Source organism: Tetrao urogallus, assembly GCF_951394365.1.
Source record: "Tetrao urogallus genome assembly, chromosome: 6".
Classification (NCBI taxonomy): Eukaryota; Metazoa; Chordata; class Aves; order Galliformes; family Phasianidae; genus Tetrao; species Tetrao urogallus.
In genome coordinates, this window is record NC_136819.1 from 45797184 (window position 1) to 45821009 (window position 23826).

The 23826-nt window shown below is 39.4% G+C and overlaps 1 protein-coding gene across 1 annotated transcript; it reads right to left on the reverse strand.

Annotated features, from left to right (window-relative positions):
* Window positions 1-18570: 18570 nt before the first annotated feature.
* LOC306947890 (alpha-1-antitrypsin-like) lies at window positions 18571-21853 on the reverse strand (the record flags this gene model as incomplete). Its single annotated transcript, XM_079537336.1, has 4 exons — window positions 21181-21853; window positions 20222-20492; window positions 19542-19689; window positions 18571-18777 (listed from the first exon to the last, which is right to left on the reverse strand). Exons 1-4 carry the CDS (start codon window positions 21836-21838, stop codon window positions 18571-18573), a joined length of 1284 nt encoding a protein of 427 aa, XP_079393462.1. The 5' UTR covers window positions 21839-21853.
* Window positions 21854-23826: the final 1973 nt, after the last annotated feature.

Here is a 23826-nt window from a genome sequence, read left to right on the forward strand (position 1 = left end):
TCATACAAACCTTCTTCACAACAAACTCCTTGCAGAAGTCTGTAACCCTACAGCACTGTGGAGGAAGAGCATTAGGATCTGTGCTAGCACGAGTCTGGAGAATATAACGGGTCATTGCATAGATGAGCACCTCACATCCAGCAGGAGCATCCCAGTGGCAAGTGGGGGATCACAGCAGTAACTTCATCTTAAAGGAGGCATTGCTGAATCTTCTGTGGAGATTAGGGTTTTTCTTTGCAGATCATGTGTTGAAACAAGGCTTTACATTCTGCATGGCTGTGACGTTGTTACAAATTCTGTCTTTCTAGGCTTCTCTGTGCCTTTCACACATGCAAAGGCAAACAGAGTTGTTCAGTACCAGTTTGGATTGAGACTGCTAGAGCATTTGTTTGAGTTGTTTACCAGCTGGTGAGATATTGGTAAAGCAGCTGAATGCTTCAGTGCTTAACGTAAGTGAAAGCAGCCCCCAGAAGTACAGAGTTTTACCTTAAATGTCTACAGGTGAAAAATAATAAGCACCGAGAGACGAAAGACAACACAACGAAGTACAAAAATTACGGCTATGATTAAAGTTATTAAAAAAGTGAAGAAAAAAACAACTTAATGTGACTTCATTTAAGAACAGTTTATTCTAGCAATGGAAAGTGTCCCTTAGCTGCTGATATCTGGATGAGAAGGCAAGAGGAAAAAAACGAATAAAATCTGATGTGCACCAATCTCTGATATTACCAGCATTGATGCCGGACTTTTTTTCCCTTTAGCATCCAATAGTTTCATCAACCATGTGTATTACGCTGAAATTTGCTGACATTCTTTTTCAGTGTTTGATAATGTTGAACACGCAGCATTTTATTTTCTAGAGTTAATGGGCTGCTTCTCTGCCGTTTTGAAAAACAATTCAAAAATAACAGAGCTTCCATTTGCTCCTCTAGATCTGGGTCAAGCTACATTAGGCATCTTATTATTTTGAACTCTAATTTACTTTTTTAATATTATTATTGCAAGATCTTAATAACACTTTCACCTTCAGTAAATTGTCTCCATTAACAAAAGTCATCCAGCTTGAATTCCCTTGGAAACAGACTGACTGTAGTCCAAAATGAATCAGTTATTTAAATTAGAAAAACTGCATGCTTGCTTTCCTGGTGGAGGAACACTTTGATCTCTTTAAAATATTTAACTGGTTACCCTGAATCCCATTTGAAACCATGATGGGTTGCTGTTCTGATGATGCCCTCTGCAGTACAGTGAGCACATATGATGCACTGAGATAGCATGTCAGTGGGGAGCTGCTGAAGGCTGCATCTCTGTATAATCAATGAATGTAGAGATATTATAGTCATGAAATATAACAAAGAGCTTGGCTACGCAGTTATTATACCAAAACAGAATAGATAGAATACTTACCCATATCCTAGGCTTGCTATGAAACTCCAGAGGAGGAAATCTCTAGAAGCGATCCTTCCTCACTGGTAGTCAGCTCTTAAATGGGTCTAGGAGAGGTGGAGCCAGGCTCCACCCCTTCTGGCAGCACAGGTGAATTGCCTTCACCTGTGATCAATCAGAGGTTCAGGCGGTGATTCAGCAGTTCACATACACTCTCTCATTCTCTTGCTCTGCACGCAGCAATATTTAATTTGTCTCTCAAGGTGTTTCAAGGGAAACTGCACTCTTAATTACACAAACAGCTCAGAAGTGACTTCCAGGAGGAAGTTACTCTCAGTGGCAATAAAGAGAAGGTACAGCAATGTCAAGGCTCTGCTCCTGTCCTTTCAAGCAAAGATATGACAGATCTTCACCCTTAAGCTGTGTCTTCCTCTATTTCGTGTTGTACACCTGTTGACTCCTGGCAGCTCCAGGCAGGATGTTCCTGCTCACCCCAGGTCTTTTAGATCTCTCCCCACCTTGAGAAAATAGAAAAAAATTACTGGTTTTCCACTGATTGATTGGTCAGATTTCTGTGTGTTCACAGGTGCTAATACTAGTGTAAAGAAGGAAGGGAGAAGGTATTGCTTAGAGGCCAGGATCATAAAATTGTTTGAAGGAACCTTTAAAGGTCATCTAGTCCAATTCCCCTGCAATGAAGAGGGAGGTCTAGAGCTTGATCAGGCTGCTCAGAGTCCCGTCCAGCCTGACCTTGAATGTTTCCAAGGATATGGTAACTACCATATCTCTTGGAAGTTATTTTTGGGGTTTGTGCTCAGATTTAATTTGACTTGCCATGTTCAAGGCTGATTTAGGAGAAATGGGGCCAATAGATTAAGTGAAGTGATGATTCTCCATGATAGTGTGCTCAGCGTCCTCCTCCAGCCTGGCTGTTACACTAGACCTTGCTCAGACCGACAGTGAGCACAGTGCTGATTACACTCAATACCTTGCTAAGACAGAAACCACACATCTGTCTCAAACTAGGTGCTGGAAGAACTGATGGCAGACACATGCTTCAACAGATAAGGAACAACTGAAAATGTCCTAAAAATATGACTTTTTTCAGTCATCTTACCTGATAAGTATTTAGCAGCCCAAGAGCCCCTTGAATTCTACTGCTTAGCAGCTGGTTGCACAGCAGGATCTCCCTGAGGGTAGGGGGCAGCTCTTGAGGTTATAGCTGTACAGAGATCCCTTAAACCTTAATGTGAAGATGCCTTGCCAGTATAGATACTTGGTAAGTGTCTAACAGTTTATTTAAGCTTTGTTAGCTTTGCTGAGATTATATTTTAGAATGATAGTTCACATATAATCCCTTAGTCGTAAACTGTTGACCAAGTCTGGACTAGCAGTAGATCCAGCTACGCTTAGGCTCCTTTCCTCTGGAGAAGTTTGGAAAGCAAGGAGGGTGTGCTTTGAACCTCATCATTCAGCAGGCTTCCTTCACATTTCAACAGAAATTATTGACCAAGATAGGTACTACAAGAGGATTAAGTTACACCTATGCTTCTCTGAGTAGGACTTTAGAAAGAAAAGGGGTTCACTCTGAACCTCTTTTCTCAACTAGAGGGTCTCCTGGATTAATGTGCTTAACCCTACTCTTTATGCTGTTAATAATAAAGTGTATCTTACCATCTTGAATCTTCCTGTCACAGTCTTCTTTGTTAATTCACTGTTAATGAACTGTTAATTCATTTTATCAGTAAATACATTCCTGCTTCTCTCTTATCAGTGAAGTTTATTTTCCCTCCATGGTGTTCTGCTCTATGTGCATCTGGAGTGCTGTTTCCCCTTTTGGTTTCCCTTGCGCAAGAGAGAAGACGACATCCTGAGTGAAAACAGTAGAGGGACACCAAGGTCGTTGAAAGTCTGGAGGACAAAGGTGGGGAGGCTAGGACACCAGGACTTATCCACCTTGCAGAAAAGAAGGTCATGCAGGAGGGTGTACCTGCAGTGTTCATTTGTGTAACAGGTAACGTTAGGGAGAAGATGGAGCCAGGGTTGCAAAGCAGTAGTGTGAGTGGCAGGGGATGCAAGCTACGGCAAGGGAAATGCAAATTAGTATAAGTAAAATAATGTTCAGGGATTATAATCAAACATGAGGACAGATTGCTCTGTGAAGCTGTAAAATCACTGTCCTTGGAGACATACAAAACCTGGCTGGATATGGCCCTGAGCAACCTGATCTAATTTCCAGGCTGGTGCTCCTGTGAGCAGGTGGTAGGATTGGATGACCTCCAGAGGTGCCTTCCAACCTAAGTTATTATCATAGAATCCTTAGAGTTGGAAGAGACCACTGAAGGTCCTCTAGTCCAAAGCTCTTGCAACAGACAGGGACATCCACAGCATATAAGGTTGCCTGTGGCCTTATCCAGCCTTGCCTTGAAAGTCTCCAAGGACAAGATATGAACCACATCACTGGGCAGTGTGTTCCAGTGCCTCATCACTCTCACTGTAAAAGACTTTTTCCTTATATGTAACCTAAATCAACCTCTTTGAGCTTGAAGCCATTTCCCCTTGTTCTGCCACACACCCTGCTAAAGAGTCTGTCTCCTTTCCTGTAACTAATCCAAATGACTGTGAAATCCCACTCCCAGGAGACCATGCTTCCATTCATGCAGCAGGTTTGCGTCTCAACCCTGTTGAGAAACCTCTCTGCTTCTCATCACGTGACCCTGGTGGCCTTTCCCAAAACACTTGGGAAGCTGCCATCTCCCTCATCCTATGGTACATCACAGCAGAGCTGGCACAAAGCAAGCAGGCAGCCTCCCCCTTCACTGCTCAGACACAGCCTCTGCCAGGGCTCAACACAAGGCATGACACTAGAACAAACAAATCTGGCAGGCCATCTGCCCTGTTCCCAGCACCCCACCGCAATAGTGCCCAAGATTAGGCTGTGCTTTTCCCTTCTGAGACCTTAGAATTTCATGGAAGTAGTTGTGATCTCAGTAGGGATTCATGCAGCTGCCTTGATTTCTCTACACCTGCCTGTAATAAAGTCCTGCTAATGATATGCTTTTTAAAAGCATAGGTGGGAGGAGGGGAAATGTTAAGACAGAATAGGAAAGCTTGAATGACTATTTTAAAATCAGAAGCACTCAGCAGTCATTTTCCTTCACAAACGTCTATTAAGATGATCAATTTTCAGATACATACTTAGTGAAGCATTAAAGCTGTTGAGAAAATCACTTTTTTAATTCTGTTTCTTGAAGTTGTAAAGCACATGTGGCTGCAGGTGGCTGAGCAGGTCTGGTTCTCCTTGATCTAGTCTAGGGACAGACAAAGAATCCCAAAGATGAGCTTGTGTGACTGTGGGAGGAGAACTGTCTCTGATTATTGATGGACTTTGAACGGAGTTTGGAAAAATATTCAAATGCATGTTAATTTGTTTTATACGCTTAGATTTTTTTATTATCTGAGTAGAATTGAGTTCTCCTTTTATGTGCCATTATAAAAAATATATGTGAGTTGTCTGAGAACAAATTTTTAATAGTTCTCCACTATTATCTGAGAAAATTTCATTTCTCTATCTGTTTGAAGTTATTCCCTCTTGAGAGTTGTAGGGAAGAGAAAGAATCTGTTGTTTTTATGCTCTCAAATGATGTGGTCAGAACACCTTCAGTGTTATATCTTCATTTTGATCATGCCTGGTTCTTTGGCCAAAGGATACCCACAGGTTTTTGCAATTTAACAAGATTTAACAGATTTAACAATTCTGCACACCTCTGGGCCCGTGTTGCGAGATGGATAGTCCATAAGAGATTTAAACTAGGAAATGCCAAAATTTAAGGTCTGCATACACCCTGTAGAAACATTTTTTTTCAAGTCCTTCTAAAAAGTATTTCACCTCTGCCACGGTGCCCTTATATCTCTCTCAAATGGCCATGAAATTGGGGTCTGGACACTTAAAGAAATACCTGTCCCAGCAGAATAAGATTAGCTTATTCTTTGATTTGATTTCAAAGCCCATCTACTGTGACCTGTTAGACTGATTGCTCCAGTGTTTGCATCGTCTTCTCTTCCTCCAGAATCTCAGTTTTTGTTCCATCCACCTTCTGTGGTGATTGTACACCCCAGAAATTGGTAGTATGGGTAGTGCAGGCAGTAAAATCTGACTCTCTTGGATGAGCTGTCACACTGTATGGCTTAATGGTGAGATACATCAGCTGCAAATTCCTGCAGTTATGAAATGCCAGCATCTCCTAATGCCTTTTAGCCAGACAAGTGGGACAGATAAAGAAAATATTGAATCACCCTACACCCAGAACAATCAAGAAGGCCTGATTTCTCTTCAATTCTGGATCACTGGATCCAATCTCACAACACTTATTTCTGTACCTTATGTAAGACTAGCTCATAGAAGACAACAGTGCCTTACTAGGTCCAAATGTAACCTAAGTATAGCTTAGCTAAGCTGTACTTTAGCTCAACTATTTGCTAATGACAAGGCTTGGTAGTCTGCCACTGGAGAGGATTAAGTTGGTCTGATGTGGTCAGTTTTTGACAAAACCAATTTCTTTTTGTCATCTTGTTTTTTTTCTTGCTATTTGTCATCTTGATGTTTTCTAGATCCTTCTGATAGTTTTTATTTTTACTAATATTCCCAGAATGTTTCCAAAAATTGCAGTTGGTCTCAGTGACCTATAATTCACTAACTGTTATTTTCTTTTTTTTTTTTAAATCCTTTTGCAGTGCTCTGAAAATTTCTTGCACTTCTACATTTTTTTCTTTTCTGTTCCTTTGGTTTGTTTTCACTTGGAAGCAGAAAGACTCCTCTGCCCCTTTGCAGGGGCTTGGAGGGACATGGGAAGCTCAGAAGAGCTGTGGGATGTTTGTAATGATGGTGAAAGGCAGGAAAATCTGTAACTGGGATGCAGGAAGGTGATCTTCACATATGCACACTCTTTTTCTCTTTGCTTCTTCCAACTACTGCTTGAGTAGGAATCACACATAGGGGCAAAGACGAGGTTCTGTCTCTTTGTGTAGAAATCATTGCAACCAGTGCTGGCAGTGTTGAGCTCTCTAACAGAAGGCTTTTAATTAGTAACAGATTAACCACTGTGAAATGAACCTCCTGTTGCTGATGTAAATGTACTTTACTGGCCAACTGTAATCAGTACATTAGAGGAAAGCAATACACATTTCCAAGTATGGAGTTTTCCAAAGGATTTATTCCTTCCCATTTGTCACGTTTGCTGCTGGTCAACTCAATCAATAGAGGGAGGCAGAGGATATCAATTGTACAAAGAGGGAACTTGTCCTGCTGATGGAACTGGTTTATGAAGAACTACATGTAGATATAAATTATTCATAAAGCCATCGTCCCCTGAATAGACAAATTAAAAGTGTTTTTCACTTGAGTGAACGGGACTGTTCCTATACTCTTGGTACAGGAAAATACCTCCCCATACTGTTGTGGAAAGATCACACAGCATCAGGAGGTCTGGGCACAGTGGAGAAGGTATTGTCTTGCTGAATTGAGCTTGGTGCTGGCAAGGGAACCTGTGTTGGTTCTCGCACCAAGACAGGCAGAGAACAAGGGTGTTTCAGTCCTCCATGGAGCAGGTATAGATTCTTAAATGGGAAAGATGCACCATTAAATATGTCAGGTACATGGGTCATCTAGGCATTTCTCATCTTGGAATACTACCATTTCTTGTTCCAGTAATTCCTTACAAATGTCAACTTTTTGGTGAACACTTGGTCTCAATTCATTTTTCTGGGAAAGTCCATAAGCTCATGCAAATTGGACAATCTGGGGCTGTACAAGCATCTGCCATTGCTCAGAAAAAACACCATGTAGTAAAGTTTTAAACATTTAAGTGTCTGTGTTTTTAAAAATATCATATGATAATTTCCATGCAGGTATTACACAAAATCTCTATCGATGACCACAAAAGGTTGCCAATTGTATTGATAAGGAGAGCAGTAGCAGTATCTGACACTTGAAAATATTAGGGTAAGCAAATGAAGGTTATAGCACAGGTCTTGTTTCACTTTCCTATGCTTATGACATGTTCAAATCAGTATCAGCTTACATATATTACATAATCACCCATCTGCTCCAGGGATGCAGTGAAAGTTAGTTCCCTACCCCTAACTTCAACAATAAAATATGCTGCGGTGATCTGTTAAACCCACAGAAAAGTAAATAAGCACACAAGGGAGAGAATGGGAAAAAAAATAGCAAGGTTCTGTCTGAAAAAAACAAATAGTTTCACTGAAATTCAGCAGGAAAAATGGTTCACTGTGAACATTTACTGAAAGCATGAATAGTAATGACTGGTGATGGAATATTAGTATCTATTGCATTTCCACATGATGCACAAGGCTTTTCCCAGTAGATAAGTGATAAATATGTTATAAAGGAATCTCTGAGGATGTCTGGGTGATCTTCAGCATTCAACAAAGAGAAACACAGAAAAACAGTTTTTATCAGATAATTTAGTCTGATTTAATCTCTTAAAAATCCTTGAGGAACGTGACAGAGGTTTTGTTCACTTGGATTCTAGAAACTGAAGGGTGAGACAGAAAAAAGTTGGTTTTTTTTCCCTGTGCTTATATGTTTGTCTTACTATCCAAAAAGAACAAAATGCCATAATTTCACATTTTTTCTCTAATTTCACATTTTTTCCAGTGAAAACTGAAAGAAGAATCAGGAATGTATAAATTGTTTCAGCGATGTTTATTGATTAAAGTTAGTTAATCTTTACCAGAATAGGAAATTGATTTTTGCTTTACAGCCCAAGCAAGCTTTTACTTCCCATGTGTTCCAGCCTCAGGAAGGCCAAAGAAAGCTGGTCTGACACAAAAGCAGAGTGCAAAGGGGTGGAGGAGCTCATGGAGGTACCACAGCTTTCAGCACAGCACTAGGTCAAATGCACAGTGAAACATATTGTCAGCTGATACCTGAGAAAATTTTGATTTCCCTGAGGGAAGTCTTTGCCGGCTCATACCCGTAGCCACTGTACGTTATGATAAAATTCTTTGTTTTTGCTGTAAAGAATCTTTCAAATCTTTTTCACTGATCCCTTGGCATTTTTTTCAGCATGTTGTCTACATTCGGAGATTTCTGTGCTGTATTTGGAAAGATTACAGAAGCCTGAATGCTCTTTTTCTGATGGGGCTTTTCCATTGTGGCATTTTCTACACTATCAGAAGTACTAGAGCATTCTGAATAGAACAAAGCAGCTACAATATATAATAATCTTGATTTTTTTTAATCAATATTTTATCATTATCTTTCTGCGTGTTCTACATTTTTCCTTCTCACTATTAGCATTGGCAGGAACATTTGTAGTTGTCTGTAGCAGATGTTAAATAATGAATAAGAGGGCTCCCCCAAAAGTAATGTGTCCTATTTTTTTATGTTGATCCATGGCATCACAGACAGATGTTAGTGCTTTGGCAGAAGAGGTCAAATCTTCCCACCAATATTCCATTTTGTTTTGCTGTATGACAGATGGCTGCAGCGCGGCCCTCTGAAAAGCTGGTGTCTGAAACAGAAGTGCAGATGAAACCAAGGTGTAGAGATGAACTCCTCCATGCAGAAAAAATGGTACCCACTGCCATCCACTGATGCTTGCTGAATGTTGATGGAGACCAAGTGATGGGTGTGAACACAGTGAGGTGGTGGGTGGCATTTCACCAGTAGTGACAGGAACAGTGATTCGCCTCCACTGAAGTAGATTGTTGCAAGCACAGCTTGCAGGCTCTTGTTCATCATCAGTGAAAATGCATAGCTCATGGTGGTGTCTATGTTGAAAAATTGTTTTGTAGTTGAGAATTCACTCTAACAAATAGTGTTAGTGTGCTCTTTGTTTTAGTTTCCATGGAAATAAATCATAAAATCATAAAATGGCCTGGGTTGAAAAGAACCACAGTGATCATCTAGTTTCAACCCCCCTGCTATGTGCAGGGTCATCAACCACCAGACCAGGCTGCCCAGAGCCACATCCATCATGGCTTTGAATGCCTCCAGGGATGGGGCATCCACAACCTCCTTGTGCAACCTGTTCCAGTGTGTCACCTCCCTCTGTGTGAAAATCTTCCTCCTAATATCTAACCTAAACCTCCCCTATCTCAGTTTAAAGCCATTCCCCTTGTCCTATCACTATCCACCCTTGTAAACAGCCATTTCCCCTCCTGTTCATACGCTCCTTTCAAGTATTGGAAGGCCACAATGAGGTCTCCCCAGAGCCTTCTCCTCTCCAAGCTAAACAATCCAAGTTCCCTCAATCTTTTCTCGTAAGAGAGGTGCTTCCAGCTCTCCGATTGTCTTAGTGGCCCTCCTCTGGATGATGTGATTGCACTCATTTGCTCACAAATTCTCATCAGTATTCACAGTTTTGTAGCCAAAAACTGCGTGTTCCTTCTCTCTGAATAGCCTCAGGTGGGTTTCTGTGGAGGATATAGCACACCAAAGTTCCTGGTTTAGAGAAACCTCATCATTTTTCTGGCTCTACCCGTGAAGCTTCAAGTACATGCCCCTCCCATTGGGTAATTGACAGTTGATCATGCAATTGTCACATGGTGGGCTGCTTGGTATGTGCATTGACTGCATAGTGGTCCTCTCCTCCAAGGTGACCCCCATTAGTCAGTTTGAATGCCCAACAGGAACAAGGTGAAAATTTTTTACTCAATAAATTGAATTCACACTTGAAAAATGAGCAGGAAGAAGGGGAGATTTCTAGTAAAATAAAAGTGGAAGAAAAACATCAAGGAACAATAGCTAGCCCATGAGATGAACTGCAATGTGGAAGCTGCACTGTCTAAAGCACACCATTTATAATCTCGTTCAGTGGTGCATCTTATCCTCATACTTGAAACATAGCACTTTGTTAAAGTCCTTTCAATGGAGGCAAAGCAAATGCGCTGGAGTTGTTTTGCCTCCATCCCCGTGACATTTGAATAGGAGCTGTCTAACTTGTTACTATATGAAGCAGGGTCTTTGCTGCGTATCTGAAGTAATCCATGATGGCAGAACTTAGATAGAAGAAATATGGGAATTGCCTAGACACTGGAAGCAGTGGGTGGGGATGGCCAATGGGTATGCTCTGCTGCAGCTGACAAGCACTAGTGCAGCTCTATTCTCAGGGGAACTCTTCCATTCAGAGCACAATGTTCTGCTGGAAGCAACTCAAGTGATCTTCTTTCAGCTTGAGATTTTAACATGAGTTAACCTGGACATGAATGATGGAGCTGGTGATACCACAGCTGTGAGTGATGTGGACAAGACGCTCCATGAAGCAGGACTAAAATCATCCAAATTGTATAAGGCTGCATCTTCCTTACTTCCTTACTCTTCTATAAAGAGAAAAAGTAAACAGCAAAGAACGGAATTATTGGAAGATATTTCATACTGATTTAGATGGATATCTATGTTTCCCTCTGGAGCTGGTAGTGTTTCTGCAGTTGATGAACTATGAGCTATAAGAATAGGAGAGGATGAGTGGGATTATTGTTCACGCAATACTGCTTTGCCCCAGTAGTGAAAGCATGTTGGGCCCCTGGTACCTTCTTACCTGACAACTTAATAGCCAAGGAAAACTAAATGTGGCCAGGCATTTAGCACAATCAGAACAATGAGATGCACTGTCGGTGTCAATTAGTGATGCTACTGAGTCATCCTAGATAATTTCCTATTTTTGTCTGTGCATGAAACAGACCATGAAAGGCAGAGACTGAGTTACAGAATTTCCCAAGTCTCTGCAATTTTTCTAACACAAGACTCCCTGGATCCATTCCTACTGTTGGGGCCTCTGCTCTGACAGTCTCCATCTGCTGAAGTACAGGCAGTTTTTGTCTGTAGATACTGAAGCTCTTTACAAATGAAGACTAATCTTTCCTAAAAATCCTACAACTGTCTATTACTTGTAGTCAGTATTTCATGTTTGTCCACTGCTGCTTCTTTAAAAGTTTCATTTAAAAATTCCTTTTCACAACAGTGAAACCCTCATCTACCTCATTGGCTGTCTAAAGAAAAGCTTCATTCTACAGGATAGATTAACGTTGCTTTAGTGAGCTTTGTCAACTGTGCGTGAATGAATTAATCTACTGAATGAGTTAACCTGTGAAACAGATAGCCAATGTGAATTTAATGTCCCTAGCTACTAAAATAGAACAGCATCTGCAGTGTTTTTAAAAGGACCCTACTTTGATCACCTGACCTTTACAGATTTTTGCACTGCTTTTATATTGTTTGAATAGGCTTAACCTATTCAAGCAGTTAGACATTAAACAGAACACACTGTTAGACATTAAACAGAGCAAATAGAGTTATTACAGTAGCACTGCTCTTCAGGACACAGATAATACCTGATGTATGCCAGCATAATAAACAGCAAAATCAGCATTTACTGAAAATTCTTGAGTCCCAGTGTCTCTATTACTTCTTGCTGTCTCCCAGGGTTTGTCAGGCTTTGAAAGGCTTTTGAATTTCCACACAGCTTCTCTTGTCTGATAGACAGGGGCAAATACTTCCCTTCCCCTGATTTTCTGATCCAAAGTCTTCAGAGGAAAGCCAACGGCAGTATGGTTCCAAGATCAAAGGAAAAACCCAGAGTTAACAGAAAGCAAAATAATGTGCAGGGGATGGCAAAAATTCCTTCAGTTCAGTCCATACTGTCCTAAGACCAGGGCAGAAATGATCAGACCTGTTAAGTATTAGTCATGGAGGAACTAGTGGTGAAGAACACAAGTCATTGCAAAGAACTTTGTTTCAAAGATGCTCAGAGGAATGTAGAGTTGTTAATAACAGTGAGGTCAGTAAATGCTTGGGAAATCTGGGCCCCCACACAAAATAACTGTGAATGCAACTGTATTTAAAAAATTATATCAGTCATGCTTGCATTTGCATCTACCTTTATACAGTCTTTGCGGTTTGCAAGTCCAACAGCCATGTCAATGAACTTGCTGGGTTGATGCCTACTGTGTGCCTGTGTTAAACCAGTTGCAGTCTGAGCCGGCACTGTCACTTAGAACCAGCAGCCAGGTAGTTGTGAAAATGAATATATCCACAGGATGCAAGGCATAAATTTTCCTTTCCTCTTGACTTCCCAAATACAGATTTGTTAGCATTATCATTGCAGTGATATCATTTCAATTGCTTCTCCTCCATGTCCAAACTCTTCAAAAACTCTCCCCAACTTTTCTGCCATCTCTCATTCAGCATCAAAAGGTCAACCCCCATTTATGATTCACTCTTAATGATCATCTCCATTAGTTTTTTCAGGCAAATATTTTATTTTACACACCATATTCACTGATCTGCAAACTTATTTAAGATAATCTCTCAAATTGCTCATCAAAATCTTCCATTTGAAATGAACTCCAAACCAACAAAAATGCATAATGACTATTCCTTATAGTGTTGAAGGAGATAATTAGGAAGATTTATTGCTTTCCTCTCTGCAGTCTCAGTTAACAGGTTTTAATCCAGAATGAAGAGAGGAAGAATTTTAGTTGGGGCATGATGTCTCCTTCAACATGACTGCTCTGAGGAAAATGCCATTAGAATGATTCCCCATGCCCTTTTTTACTAGCTGCTTATGATGCTAAATCTACTCCTGTGAGTGAACTGCAGAATGTGACCCCACTGCTCATGGATAGAAATATAAGGGGAGGGAAAAGCCTTCATCTCATACATGTCATTTGGTTCCAAGCAAAACTAGGGAGTTAGTACTTCTCCCTTGAAAAGAAGTTATTTAGAGGCAAAAAGGTTTAGAAAATTTGTTTTAAAATGTCTTGAAGTCTATGCAAGTTCTTTTCCTTCTGTAAAATAAACAACAGAACTTTATTACGTCTGTGGGATTTCATCACTCAGGCAGGAAATCATAGAGTGCTCATGTGGCTCACTGTAATTTCTACTCAGATTGGACCTGATTTGGGCTTTAGCAAGTATTTTACTGTCAGGAAAAAAACAAACACGATCCACAGTTATTTACAATGAAATTCTTTGCTTAAGAAGCTTTTGAGAAACTGTGAGATATGATCAACAATGTAAAAGAAATCTTTATTTATTGACTCTCTTTTTAATATTTATTTAAAGTTTTTGGACCATGGAAACTTTATTTCTGCAGTGTCATATCTACCTTGTAACCAGCTGACTGGATTCATCAAGCACTACCCTCAATTACTGATGCACTGAAAGTTTTATTAACTAGTAATATTTCTGCCGAAAGGCAACATGAGAAATGAATAGAAACTGGTTTGAATCTGCTTTAGGAAAGCTGAAGTCTTCTAAGTTGTTTTTATAAACTGTTTCTGTTGCCACACCAAGGCACTTTTATGTGTTTTAGATCAGTTCTGGATCAAACTGTTTCATTTTAAAACCCTCAGAAACTAGAAACGAAACTTCTGTTTCCTTCGTGCACTAAGAATTTTTCCCCTGAAGCTTCATGTTCAATTGCTGAGCCAGAGAGCAGGATCATGTTTAAGTTGTATCTAATTTACTTTCCTTGTGTAACAGCAGGGGGAATCCAAGAGATAAGGAGAGTGATGGGCTTTCAAAGTTGTTCCTTGAAATAACATTTTTTTTAGTTTAGAATTTTTTATGTTGTTTAATGTATTTAAAACGTATGAGAAGACAACTCAGCCTCACCCTGCAACCCTTATAACATCAGGCTGTTGTGAGGCAAGAAATTTTTTTGTTCAATACTGATTCTTATAGGGGAAAAGGATCCTGATACTCTTTCTCCTGTCCACATTTGCATGCATGAATTGGCCTCCCCAACAGGACTGTACAGGAGAGAGCAGGAACATTGCGGAACTCAACATCTCAAGTGTAGTTGAATGCCATGTATTATTTTGAGAGGGACATGTTTCTTCATTGTAAACTGCTTCATTGGGGTCAGATTGATCATCTCCCAAATAGTCAGAACCCTTCATTTACTGATATTTTTTTGGTCTTATGGTTAATTTCATGGTTTGCAGTCTGCCACTCACAGAACAATAGGTGATACTAACTTTTCTTGAGTGAGTGTTCAATAAAGAGGATTGCAAAGACACTGCATACAGTGAGACACTGCAGCAGTTTGGAAAAAATATTCTGAAATAGATAGAAGTCATGGATTTATGTGTCTGTTCTTACTGCCGTATTTAAATGCTAAAATAAAGTGTACTTGCAGTGCAGTCAGTACAAATCTGTAGTTCCCACTGACTTCAAAGCAGCACACAGAAAAGCAGAATTTTGGAGTAAATGTGATATATTTGCCTAAAGGCTCACAGATTTGCACACAGAGTCTAGGATGTTTATCGGAAATCAGTGAAAGGACTAGAAGTAATTACAGCCTTAAAAAACTGAAAACTTCATGAGTCCCCTTTGCTACAAGCTCCCATGCACGTTGCCTGTACTGCCATGTCTTTAAAGAAACGTAGCTGGCAAGAAAATCCACTTGACTCTGCAGACAGTAACTATTGACTAAGTCAGCAGTTTTCCCAGGGGCTCATAGAAAATTCACTGCTTGGCTTCTCAGCCACCAGGGAGCTCAGGGTGTTGCTAGAAATAATTTTGGAGTCACCAAAAAGCTTCTGTCAACAGCCAAAAACTTTTGGAGCCATTCTGGGTGATCCAGATGGATTACTGGCACCAGCCACACCATAAATAAAGGCTTCTGAGTCACCTCCATGCTGTAGCTGTGGTAGCTTTGGTCATCTCAGGGCCTGAATGTAGATGAGATGTGTTCTGTACTGTGCAGTGCCAGCTTCTGAGGCTGTCACCACGTGCTCCTTAGCTCTGCAAAACAGGCAGATTGGGGTGAGCAGCACCCATCAGTGTTCAGCTCACCATCTGCTGTCAAGCAATGTAGGTGCTTTGGCTTCCTCCATGGTCTTATGGAAGTCTCTTAACAAACTTGTATCTGAGGTCCTCAGGTAAAAAAATGTAGTCCCTTCTTTGCAGAATATTTCTAAAGGTGAGACCCTCGTAAACTGAGTACTGCAACCTTGCTGAAAATTGGCACTTGAAAAATTGAGAACAGAAAAAATCCAAAGTTAAAAGCTCTTTCAGTATCTAAAAAAAATTATATCTTAGCAAATGGCAAACCGTGTTTACCTTTCTGTGCTTTTTTATTTATGCATCTGTATGTTGTTATTAATTCAGTAAGTGCATTTCAGATAAATCAACAGAGTTGAAAGTAACTTTGAGATGCAGCATGCTGCTGATCAAATTTGCCAGTCTGCAGCCTTCACTATTCCCTAGTGCTTCTCATAACCTTTATTTTTGATGGATGTCAGGTCTTATTGTTGGAAATAGAAAACATAAGTGGTGCTCATATAATTTCCATTCCCACTTAGAACTCCCTGTAGGCAGTGCCAGGTCAAGATCCCTGTGACTCTGGCAAGAACTGCGCTGTCTCTGAGCACCTCAGTAATGTTAATTTCCTAAGTCTGGGTCTTGACACCAAAAGTAGTGGAGAGTGGTGCTTAATGAAGACACAGAAAGCCCTGCCTGTCGAAATATATGCAAAATGGAGGTAAACCACTGTAAAGATCCCTTGCAGATCTCAGTTCTTACGGATGGTAAGGGTTTGTGGTACGTATGGTATTATTTCAGATAACAAGAGAAGTCATAAAAGACCAAGATTCGCATCCCTGTGCCTAATTATCTGCAGGTGGCCTGCTGGTGTATAACGAAGTGAGACATATTATCTTGTGGTAATGCAAGTGTACAGCATATCCTTAGTTCACTCCATATACTGTTTTTTGAAAATTTTGGGTGGTTGCTCTTCTTGTTTACAGCTGCATGGAAGTTATGAAAAAATTCCTGGGAAGTATTCTCTCAGCTGAAATATTTTTTCCATCTTAACTATCTGCTTTTAATCAATAGGGCAGCAAGTAGACTTGCACTATTTTCCATAAGAAAAGCTCACAACTCTTATAAGCAGAGAATCATGAATTTTGAAAAGGTTCCTATTTCAGATCTCTTGTATTTATAATTAAGCAATAATAATTAGGTTGTGTCTGGCTTTCATTATCCAGAAATTTCAGAGGGGAAAGCAGAAATTGAAATAATATGAACAGTTACCCATTTTCCTTCATTCTTACCTTTCCTCTAACATGTCTCAAAAATTTGACCACTAACCTAAACCCTACCACCCCTAAAGCAGGTGAGCAATGATTCTGCAGCTGTATGAGAAGTTGTGGATAAGGAGTGTGGTAATTTGGCACCTCTGTGCAGTGCTGAAATCCTTGGCTTAGCCCCAGGAGTGGAGTCTTGCTTCTTGCTTCTTCAAAAACTGTTGGAGCAATTGATTTGATTTTCCTGAGAGCAAAAATGAATTAGACAGGCATAGCTGACTAAGATTTTCTCTGGAGCATTTTTCAGGCCTCAGTGTATTCCTTTCTTTAAAGTAGAGAGACAATGGAGTGATTGTAGAGACAATATTTGGTATTAAGTGTACCTTTAGATCTATGTGAATAAGCTGACTACCTCCTCTTTTTTTGCCAGCAAGACTGGGATAAGGTATGTGCTTGCCTATCTGAAAGGTTCTATTACCTCTTATAATAAATAAGCAGATTCCTCAGATTCTTGTTTTCTCCCATCCGTATTATCTGTCACGATTTTTTCAGATCCAGGCACATTCAACATTTCTGACCCAGCTTTGCTTGAAGCTGATACCTTCCAGCAATGTCTAGAAGCCCAAGTTCCTCTCAAATAAAGTTTTTTATTCCTGTCCCTCCTCAGCTGTAAAGCAGAACTTAGACTGGAGGTATTGGTTTTTGGTGGAGGTATTATTACTGTGTTTGTGAAGTACGTAGATGTCTATCATTTCTTGAAATTGAGAGGACACAGTAAAAAGATTGAAATTCATGGCAATTCATTAGGGCTACCAATGTGTTCTCTGTCCCTGTTAAACACCGCTACTTTTAGTGAATGTAATGTTATCTTAGGACTGTGTTTCTAGAATCATCCTTTGCCTCCTCATATGTCAGTAAAGAGATCAACCTGATGGATATCTAGAGAGAACACTCAGAAGGGAGGATTGTTGTTAGTCATCTTCCTATTTGTCAACCGTAATTAGAGGGTGGCTAGCTACATTTGGCCTAGTAACCTATGGAGATAAACAGTTTGGAAGGGTAAGAACAATGTGATATTTTAGTAAGATATTCTGTGGAATGACTGGCTCTGTGGCATCCAGAAGAAGATGTGAATAACTTTTAATGGAAAAAAAGGAGTAATCCCAGAGGAGATAGCCGATGGAGAATAACATCTGAATCATGGAAGACCAAAGCTGAAAAGAGAAGCTACAGTCAAACAACAACTATTTAAATTAGACATCATTATTTTGGAATTGTTGGACCACAAAATCTTGTCAAAATTTCTACAGTTGTTTTTGAGTTACTGACTTGAGCAAGCCATGTGAGAGTAAAGATGGCTCCAGAAAAACTGGAAGTCAGATGTGGCATTCTGTTGTGGCAAGAAATTCATTTGGTCTGCCATTCATCAGCTGTATTTCCCCAAGTGAAGATGACCTCAGAAAGCAGGTTTTGCAAGTTAATTTAGCAGTACTTGTTTGGTTTTGCTTTTTTCTTTTCTTTTCTTTTCTTTTCTAGTTTTTTTTTCCTGCACATACAATGTGGAAGGACAAAAACAATGTGCTTGCAGAGGACAGCTTTGCCATGCAGGCCCAGTAAATGCAGTTCGCTCATGGAGCCCAGGCATTACTGCATGCGCAAAAGAACCTTAAGGGTGACCATTTGTGCAGTGACATTCAGCTTACGTTTACTCTAGAGAAACTAATGAGGAATGGAGATGGAAGCAAAGGATCTGTGCTGGTAGGAAGTTTCTGAGCTGAGGACTAGACATACAAGATGAGAGACAGGGAAATTTTCAGCTGGGAGGATGGTTTATCTGCATGCAAAGGGCCATGATGCCAGCTTTGATTGAATGAGCTAGGGAAATGTCTATAAAGATCTCACTGCTGTATGTTTATCCTAGGGCATTTCATAAACGTGACCTGCTTCTATTTTTCCCAGCCGTCTATTGAAAGACAAGAATAATATAATACAAAATATACTTTTTTTTTTTTTAATTTTTAATTAGGGATTAATTCTGGCCTTTTTTTTTTCCTATTTTTTTTGCAAAGAACTCTCTGAGATGTGTACAAGCTCTGCTTTGTTGTGGAGTACAGGTGCTCTGGACTAGTCTTCTGTGGCAGCTGGGTTCACAACTTTCCCCATGAAGAGGATACTGTTGGTGATTTTGTCAAAAATCATCATCACAAAGGGTCTGTTGAATTTGATTTCAAGAGGACTAAACATTGCAGAGAAAACCTTCATTTCTACCATGGTCACTGCAGCAGCCTCTGTGCCATTCTCATTAATATTCAATTTGGCCTTGTGAATTGCCTGGAAAGGAAACAAAAATTAAATATCAAGGCACAGAACAGTGAGAAGCAGCGGGTGACAAACAGGTTTGCTCTAACACTGAGAGACAGTAGTTTTCAAGATAGAGCACAAAATGAATAGAATTTGTGAGAAAAAATTCTCTTGTTCAGTCTTTTCAAGACAAGAAAAGTTTGCTCTGAGTTAAAAGGAAGATTTCTTTTTCACTCTGTCAGAGTCAAACTTGGCTGCTTATAGAGATTGAGCTGCATGGAGAGCATTTATTGTTCAGTAGTTTCTTTGAGTAAGATCTTTTCCGTAATATTTAACACCAAGGAGGAATGTTTTCATTTTGCATCAATTTATGTATACAAAATTTTATTTTTTTTTCTGTTGACACATTAGTGACAAACCAATTCTGAGGTGCTCAGCTAATACAGTAAGAAAGGCTCTATGGAATAAGAATGATCATTCCCAAATTACTGTAATAACTTTGATTCCAGTATTAATTATTTACACAAGACTTTTGTGAAATTGTTCCCATTATCCTTTCCAGTTATTTTCTCATTGTCAGGAGTTTTAAAGTGAGACTGTGGGATAATTATGTAGGAAACAATTTCTTGCTAACTGAAATGAACATCAGCCATCTAACCCCTAAACTTCTTGTACTGCTGTCAGTGAGCCATTGTTGAAATCTAGAAATGGGAACAGCCTATTTTTTAAGATAAAACCATAATATAATGAGGGCAGGCAAATTTCTTGATCACCAGCCCTGCTGACATACTTACCCTGGAAACTTTCAAGAGGGTATTTTTTGCAACTCCAGAGAAATCAGCATCATTACTGAACATGTCCGTCACACCCATTTTCAAAAACAATCTCTTGACATCATAGGAGCCAGTGATGGACAATTTTGGAAGATACAGGTCGACGCTTCTTTTTTTTTTTTAAAAAAAAAAAAAAAGAGAGAGAGAATTTATAATTGCAAGATCCTTCAATACAAGAGCTGATACAAGTGATGTGAATCTATCCCAGCCATCTGTGAATCATAGTCCTGGCTTTCTAAAGCCTAAATATATACCATTTTAGTGAAGGAGAAATTGAGGTACCAGTCCTACCACCCACAGACTGATCAGTGGTCATCCAGACTGGAGAAGAAATTTCATTTTCTTTCAATTGGATCCTCCCTAGTCTGGATGTGTTTCCGAGGGCTGAGTTTGCAAGCACAGAATCCCCGCAGTTTGCAGCATTCCCACTGCTGTTGCTGGAGAAGCTGAGGAGAAGGTTCCCCAGTGAACAAAATCTCCTGATGCTTCCTTTGAGGTGAAGGAACTGTGCAGCGCTTGTTCCTCAGAGTTGAGTTTATCAGCTTTTTGTGGCATCCTATGATTTACCTTGCCTGCATGAGTATTTATGGCCTTTTTAGTGCTTAAAAAAAAATGGCAGTCAAAAGAAGTCAAAGGATTACCTTCCTTCAAGTGATTGGCTCCAAGTAGACACTGTATCTTGTAGCAGAGCATCTTCTACCTGGTTCATACTCCCTTCATCAGGCAGAACAAAAAGGGCAGCAGCATTTCCTGTGTATGGTATTTCTACTATCCAGCAAGACAGCTTCTCATCCCTATGGATATTATAGTATGTATTTTTAAACATCATTTTAACCTTAACAGAATGCTCTGCATCCACAAAGAAGTAATCGTCTCTGGTGTCGTAACTTTCAAAAGGTTCTTCCCAGTAACCTTTTGACAAAAGAATGAGAATAGAGCTGAATAAGCTGAAAAAATGGCAAGTATGTGCATAACACAATAGTTGATGCTCAGGATAGTGTATTTGAATGGTAAATTCAATTACAAGCCTATCTCAGTTTAAGGATTCTTGTACCCTGGCAATAGAGAGGAGCTTTGAATCATTTCAATCATCTGAATAAAAATCACACAAGGAAAATACAGGTTGAGGAGAAGCTCTGAGCCTTCATCTGCTAAGTCAGTGGTGAAACTTCTATAGACTCACCTTATGCGTTCTCTGGACTTACTCCTTTATTATGTCTTATTCATGTTTTATTTTGACTGTATCCTGCACAGCCAAAAAGCTGTGCCTCTCAAAAAATGATCATAAGCTCCCAAGCTCATCCTTTTTAAATACTTTCAGCTCTGAGCCTAATTTGAGATTATATACTATTGATTGGTACTTCTATTCTATTTTTCCTTTTTATTTTTTACTCATAAAAGATGATTCTTTATAACTGGCTTTCAAGTATTTCCTTATATCATTTAAAAGAAGAAAGATATTAATTGAAAATTAATTGAAAAGAAGAAAGATAAATTGGATGGTAGTGTAGGTTCACCATGGGAAAAAACTTTGATTCTTGAGTTTGGATCAGACTTCTGGAGCCTACTTTTATAACCTTAACAAATGTTTTTAACTCACCTTTAAAGTAAACGTAGTTAGTCAGAATCATCATAACATCTTCATCAAGATTGTCCAGTAAGTCTACAAATTTACCATGGGTCTTTGCTTTTATATAGTTATTGATTTCCTCTCTAGCATGTTCAGAATTTTGGAAATCCATAGAAACAGCTTCTGAATAATAAAAATTTGTGACATCATCCAAAAATTTTTTTTGCAGTTTCAGTCTCTCATCTATGAACAGAGTATTGCCCATGTTCAATTGAATCTCTCTGTGAGAGTCATTCAGCAGCTGGAGGAGATGCTGGAAGCCCTCATGGATCTCCTGCTCTTCCATCTCTGTCAGGTTGAAGGTGAGGCATTTGTGCAGCTGGTTGAGTGTGTTTGATCTGGCCCCCAGGGAGAGCATTGCAAAGGCAGTAGAAAGGCTCAAGGGAGAGAAGAAAATGTTCTTGTTACCTCCCTCTTCTGTGACCTGCTTATAAAACCTAAATGCAAATTCAGCATTGCTGGGGGCTATCTTCACGTGAGCTGAGTTTTCACGTTCCACATGCAAATGCTCTCCTAGGGAATGAGGTTTCTCTTTCTTATGTTTATGTTTGTTGCTTTGGTTGGGTTTAGGAAGAGCCTGGACTTGAAGTCCAACAAGAAGCAAACACAAATACAGTGCAGACTTCATTTTCCTCCTGAAGTATTCTGTTGAGAAAGGAGAAATTATCTTGTAGAAAATGTTATCTTTCCTGCATAAAAACAATTTTTTTTTGTATTTGAAATACTGATTTTCATATGCCAGTGTTTAGAATTTCTACTCTGCTTTCCATTGGGTCTCATGGCTAGTCCATTTCTGGTCTGTTCTATTTATTTCCAACCAAGATACTAACATGACACCACTAGGGAGGAATTGATTCTGTGTAGGTTTTTGTGAGGTATTTGATCTGGAATTGTCCTTGTGCCTGACCAGTACGGCATTATTGTATTTCTAAAGGTATTTGTGTGCACAACTGAATTCACATATTGTTCCTATACATTCAGTAAGCACTTTGGCAGTGTATAGAAGCCATGATCTTGTGATGACAGGGGTTTTCATGCACTGCAGTAATACAGAGAAAACATCACTTATAGTAGAAGAGAATCCATCTGATGCTTCACCATTTAAACTGTCTTTCTGCCTCTGGTGCGGCAGCTCTGAACTCAAGAACTGTGTCATTTCAAATATTATCTTACATCTCTCAGTAAAATAAGAATAAAGCAAGAAACTTTATTATGTCTCTTCATTGCACTCAAAATATTCATAAGGCTGCAAAATCGAACACCCAAGAGTTTAGGAAAAGCTAGAGAAGAAGCTTCCTGAATAGCTCAAATGCAGCCTTGCTGTGTATGTATTTGGGTAATTGGATGACCTTTCCTCTTCCTTAAACTAATACAAACAAATTATATATAACCCTGCAGTTTCTCTTCTCTTTTCAGGAGATATGGGAAGTATGTTCTCCATAGAACATCTCATATAAGTTATCTCAATCACAAATCTTGAAAACAAGGAGATAGCGTACTGAAGGAAAACAGAGGTGATGATACTGTTCAGAGCAACTGCATAATACAGTGTGTGAATCTGCTCCATGATTTGCCTTGGGTTGTGTCTGAAGCCAGGTTTGGGTCCTATATCAAACATTTCATGGGCAGTTATTAAATCTGGGTTTCCTCTTATGTGGCTGCCCTTTATGAAACACTTGAGATCTAAGATGTGTAAATGCTGAGTGTGGGAATTGTGCTCAGTTTGTCTAAAATGACAGATTAAACTATAGTTTAAAAAAAAAAAAAAGTAAAATCTAAATGAAACTAATCCACTTTGATCCTGTAAATACTCTTTATATAACTCTAGAAATCTGTGTCTGAGACAGACTAGCATCAACCCCAGTGCCACTTAACTCTCTGTAGTGTTTGAGAATGCTTGTGGTATCGGTTATGTTACTCTCACCTCCTGAACTAGTCCTGCATCAGCCTAGAGAATCTAGGACATTGAGTTGCAAGTGAATTTACTCCTCTGGAAGTAGGAGTAGTACAGGCAGGTTTTGCTGTTTCACCTTGGTGTCAATGGCAGCTAATATTCACTTTCGACCTCATCTCCCTGTCATTCTGACGTAGTATCTAAGAGCTGCATCACTGACTGCTTTCAGTGTATAGATCATGCTTCCAGAAGATAAATTTCCAACTACTTATACTAAATAAAACCATCTCATAATTAAATACCATGTATTAAATTGCAGAGATCATAGAAAATATGAATTCAAATTCTTCTAAGGAAGTATAATATAGTACTTACAGTGTAGTTTAAAAAGAGTCTGCTGGACCTCTCATTCACAGTGCTACTTCCCTATTCTCCGTCTTGCTCAGTAATATTAAGCTAATGTTCACTGGTAAATATTAATCAAAGCAAATAATATTTATTTGTTAAGCAAAGAAATTGTTAAGCAAACTTTTTTCCTAGACATCAAACATTGTAACCCTGTTTTTCAACATGTAAATGAAATGATGCCAACATCTATGGCTCAGAGTGTAAAGAGCAAGGTTCATACTACTCTTGCATTTAAACAAATCTGTGGGCAAAAGAATTTTGCAAGATAGTGTAGCATAGCACACTACCTTGGGCTTTTGAAATCCACACAGTAG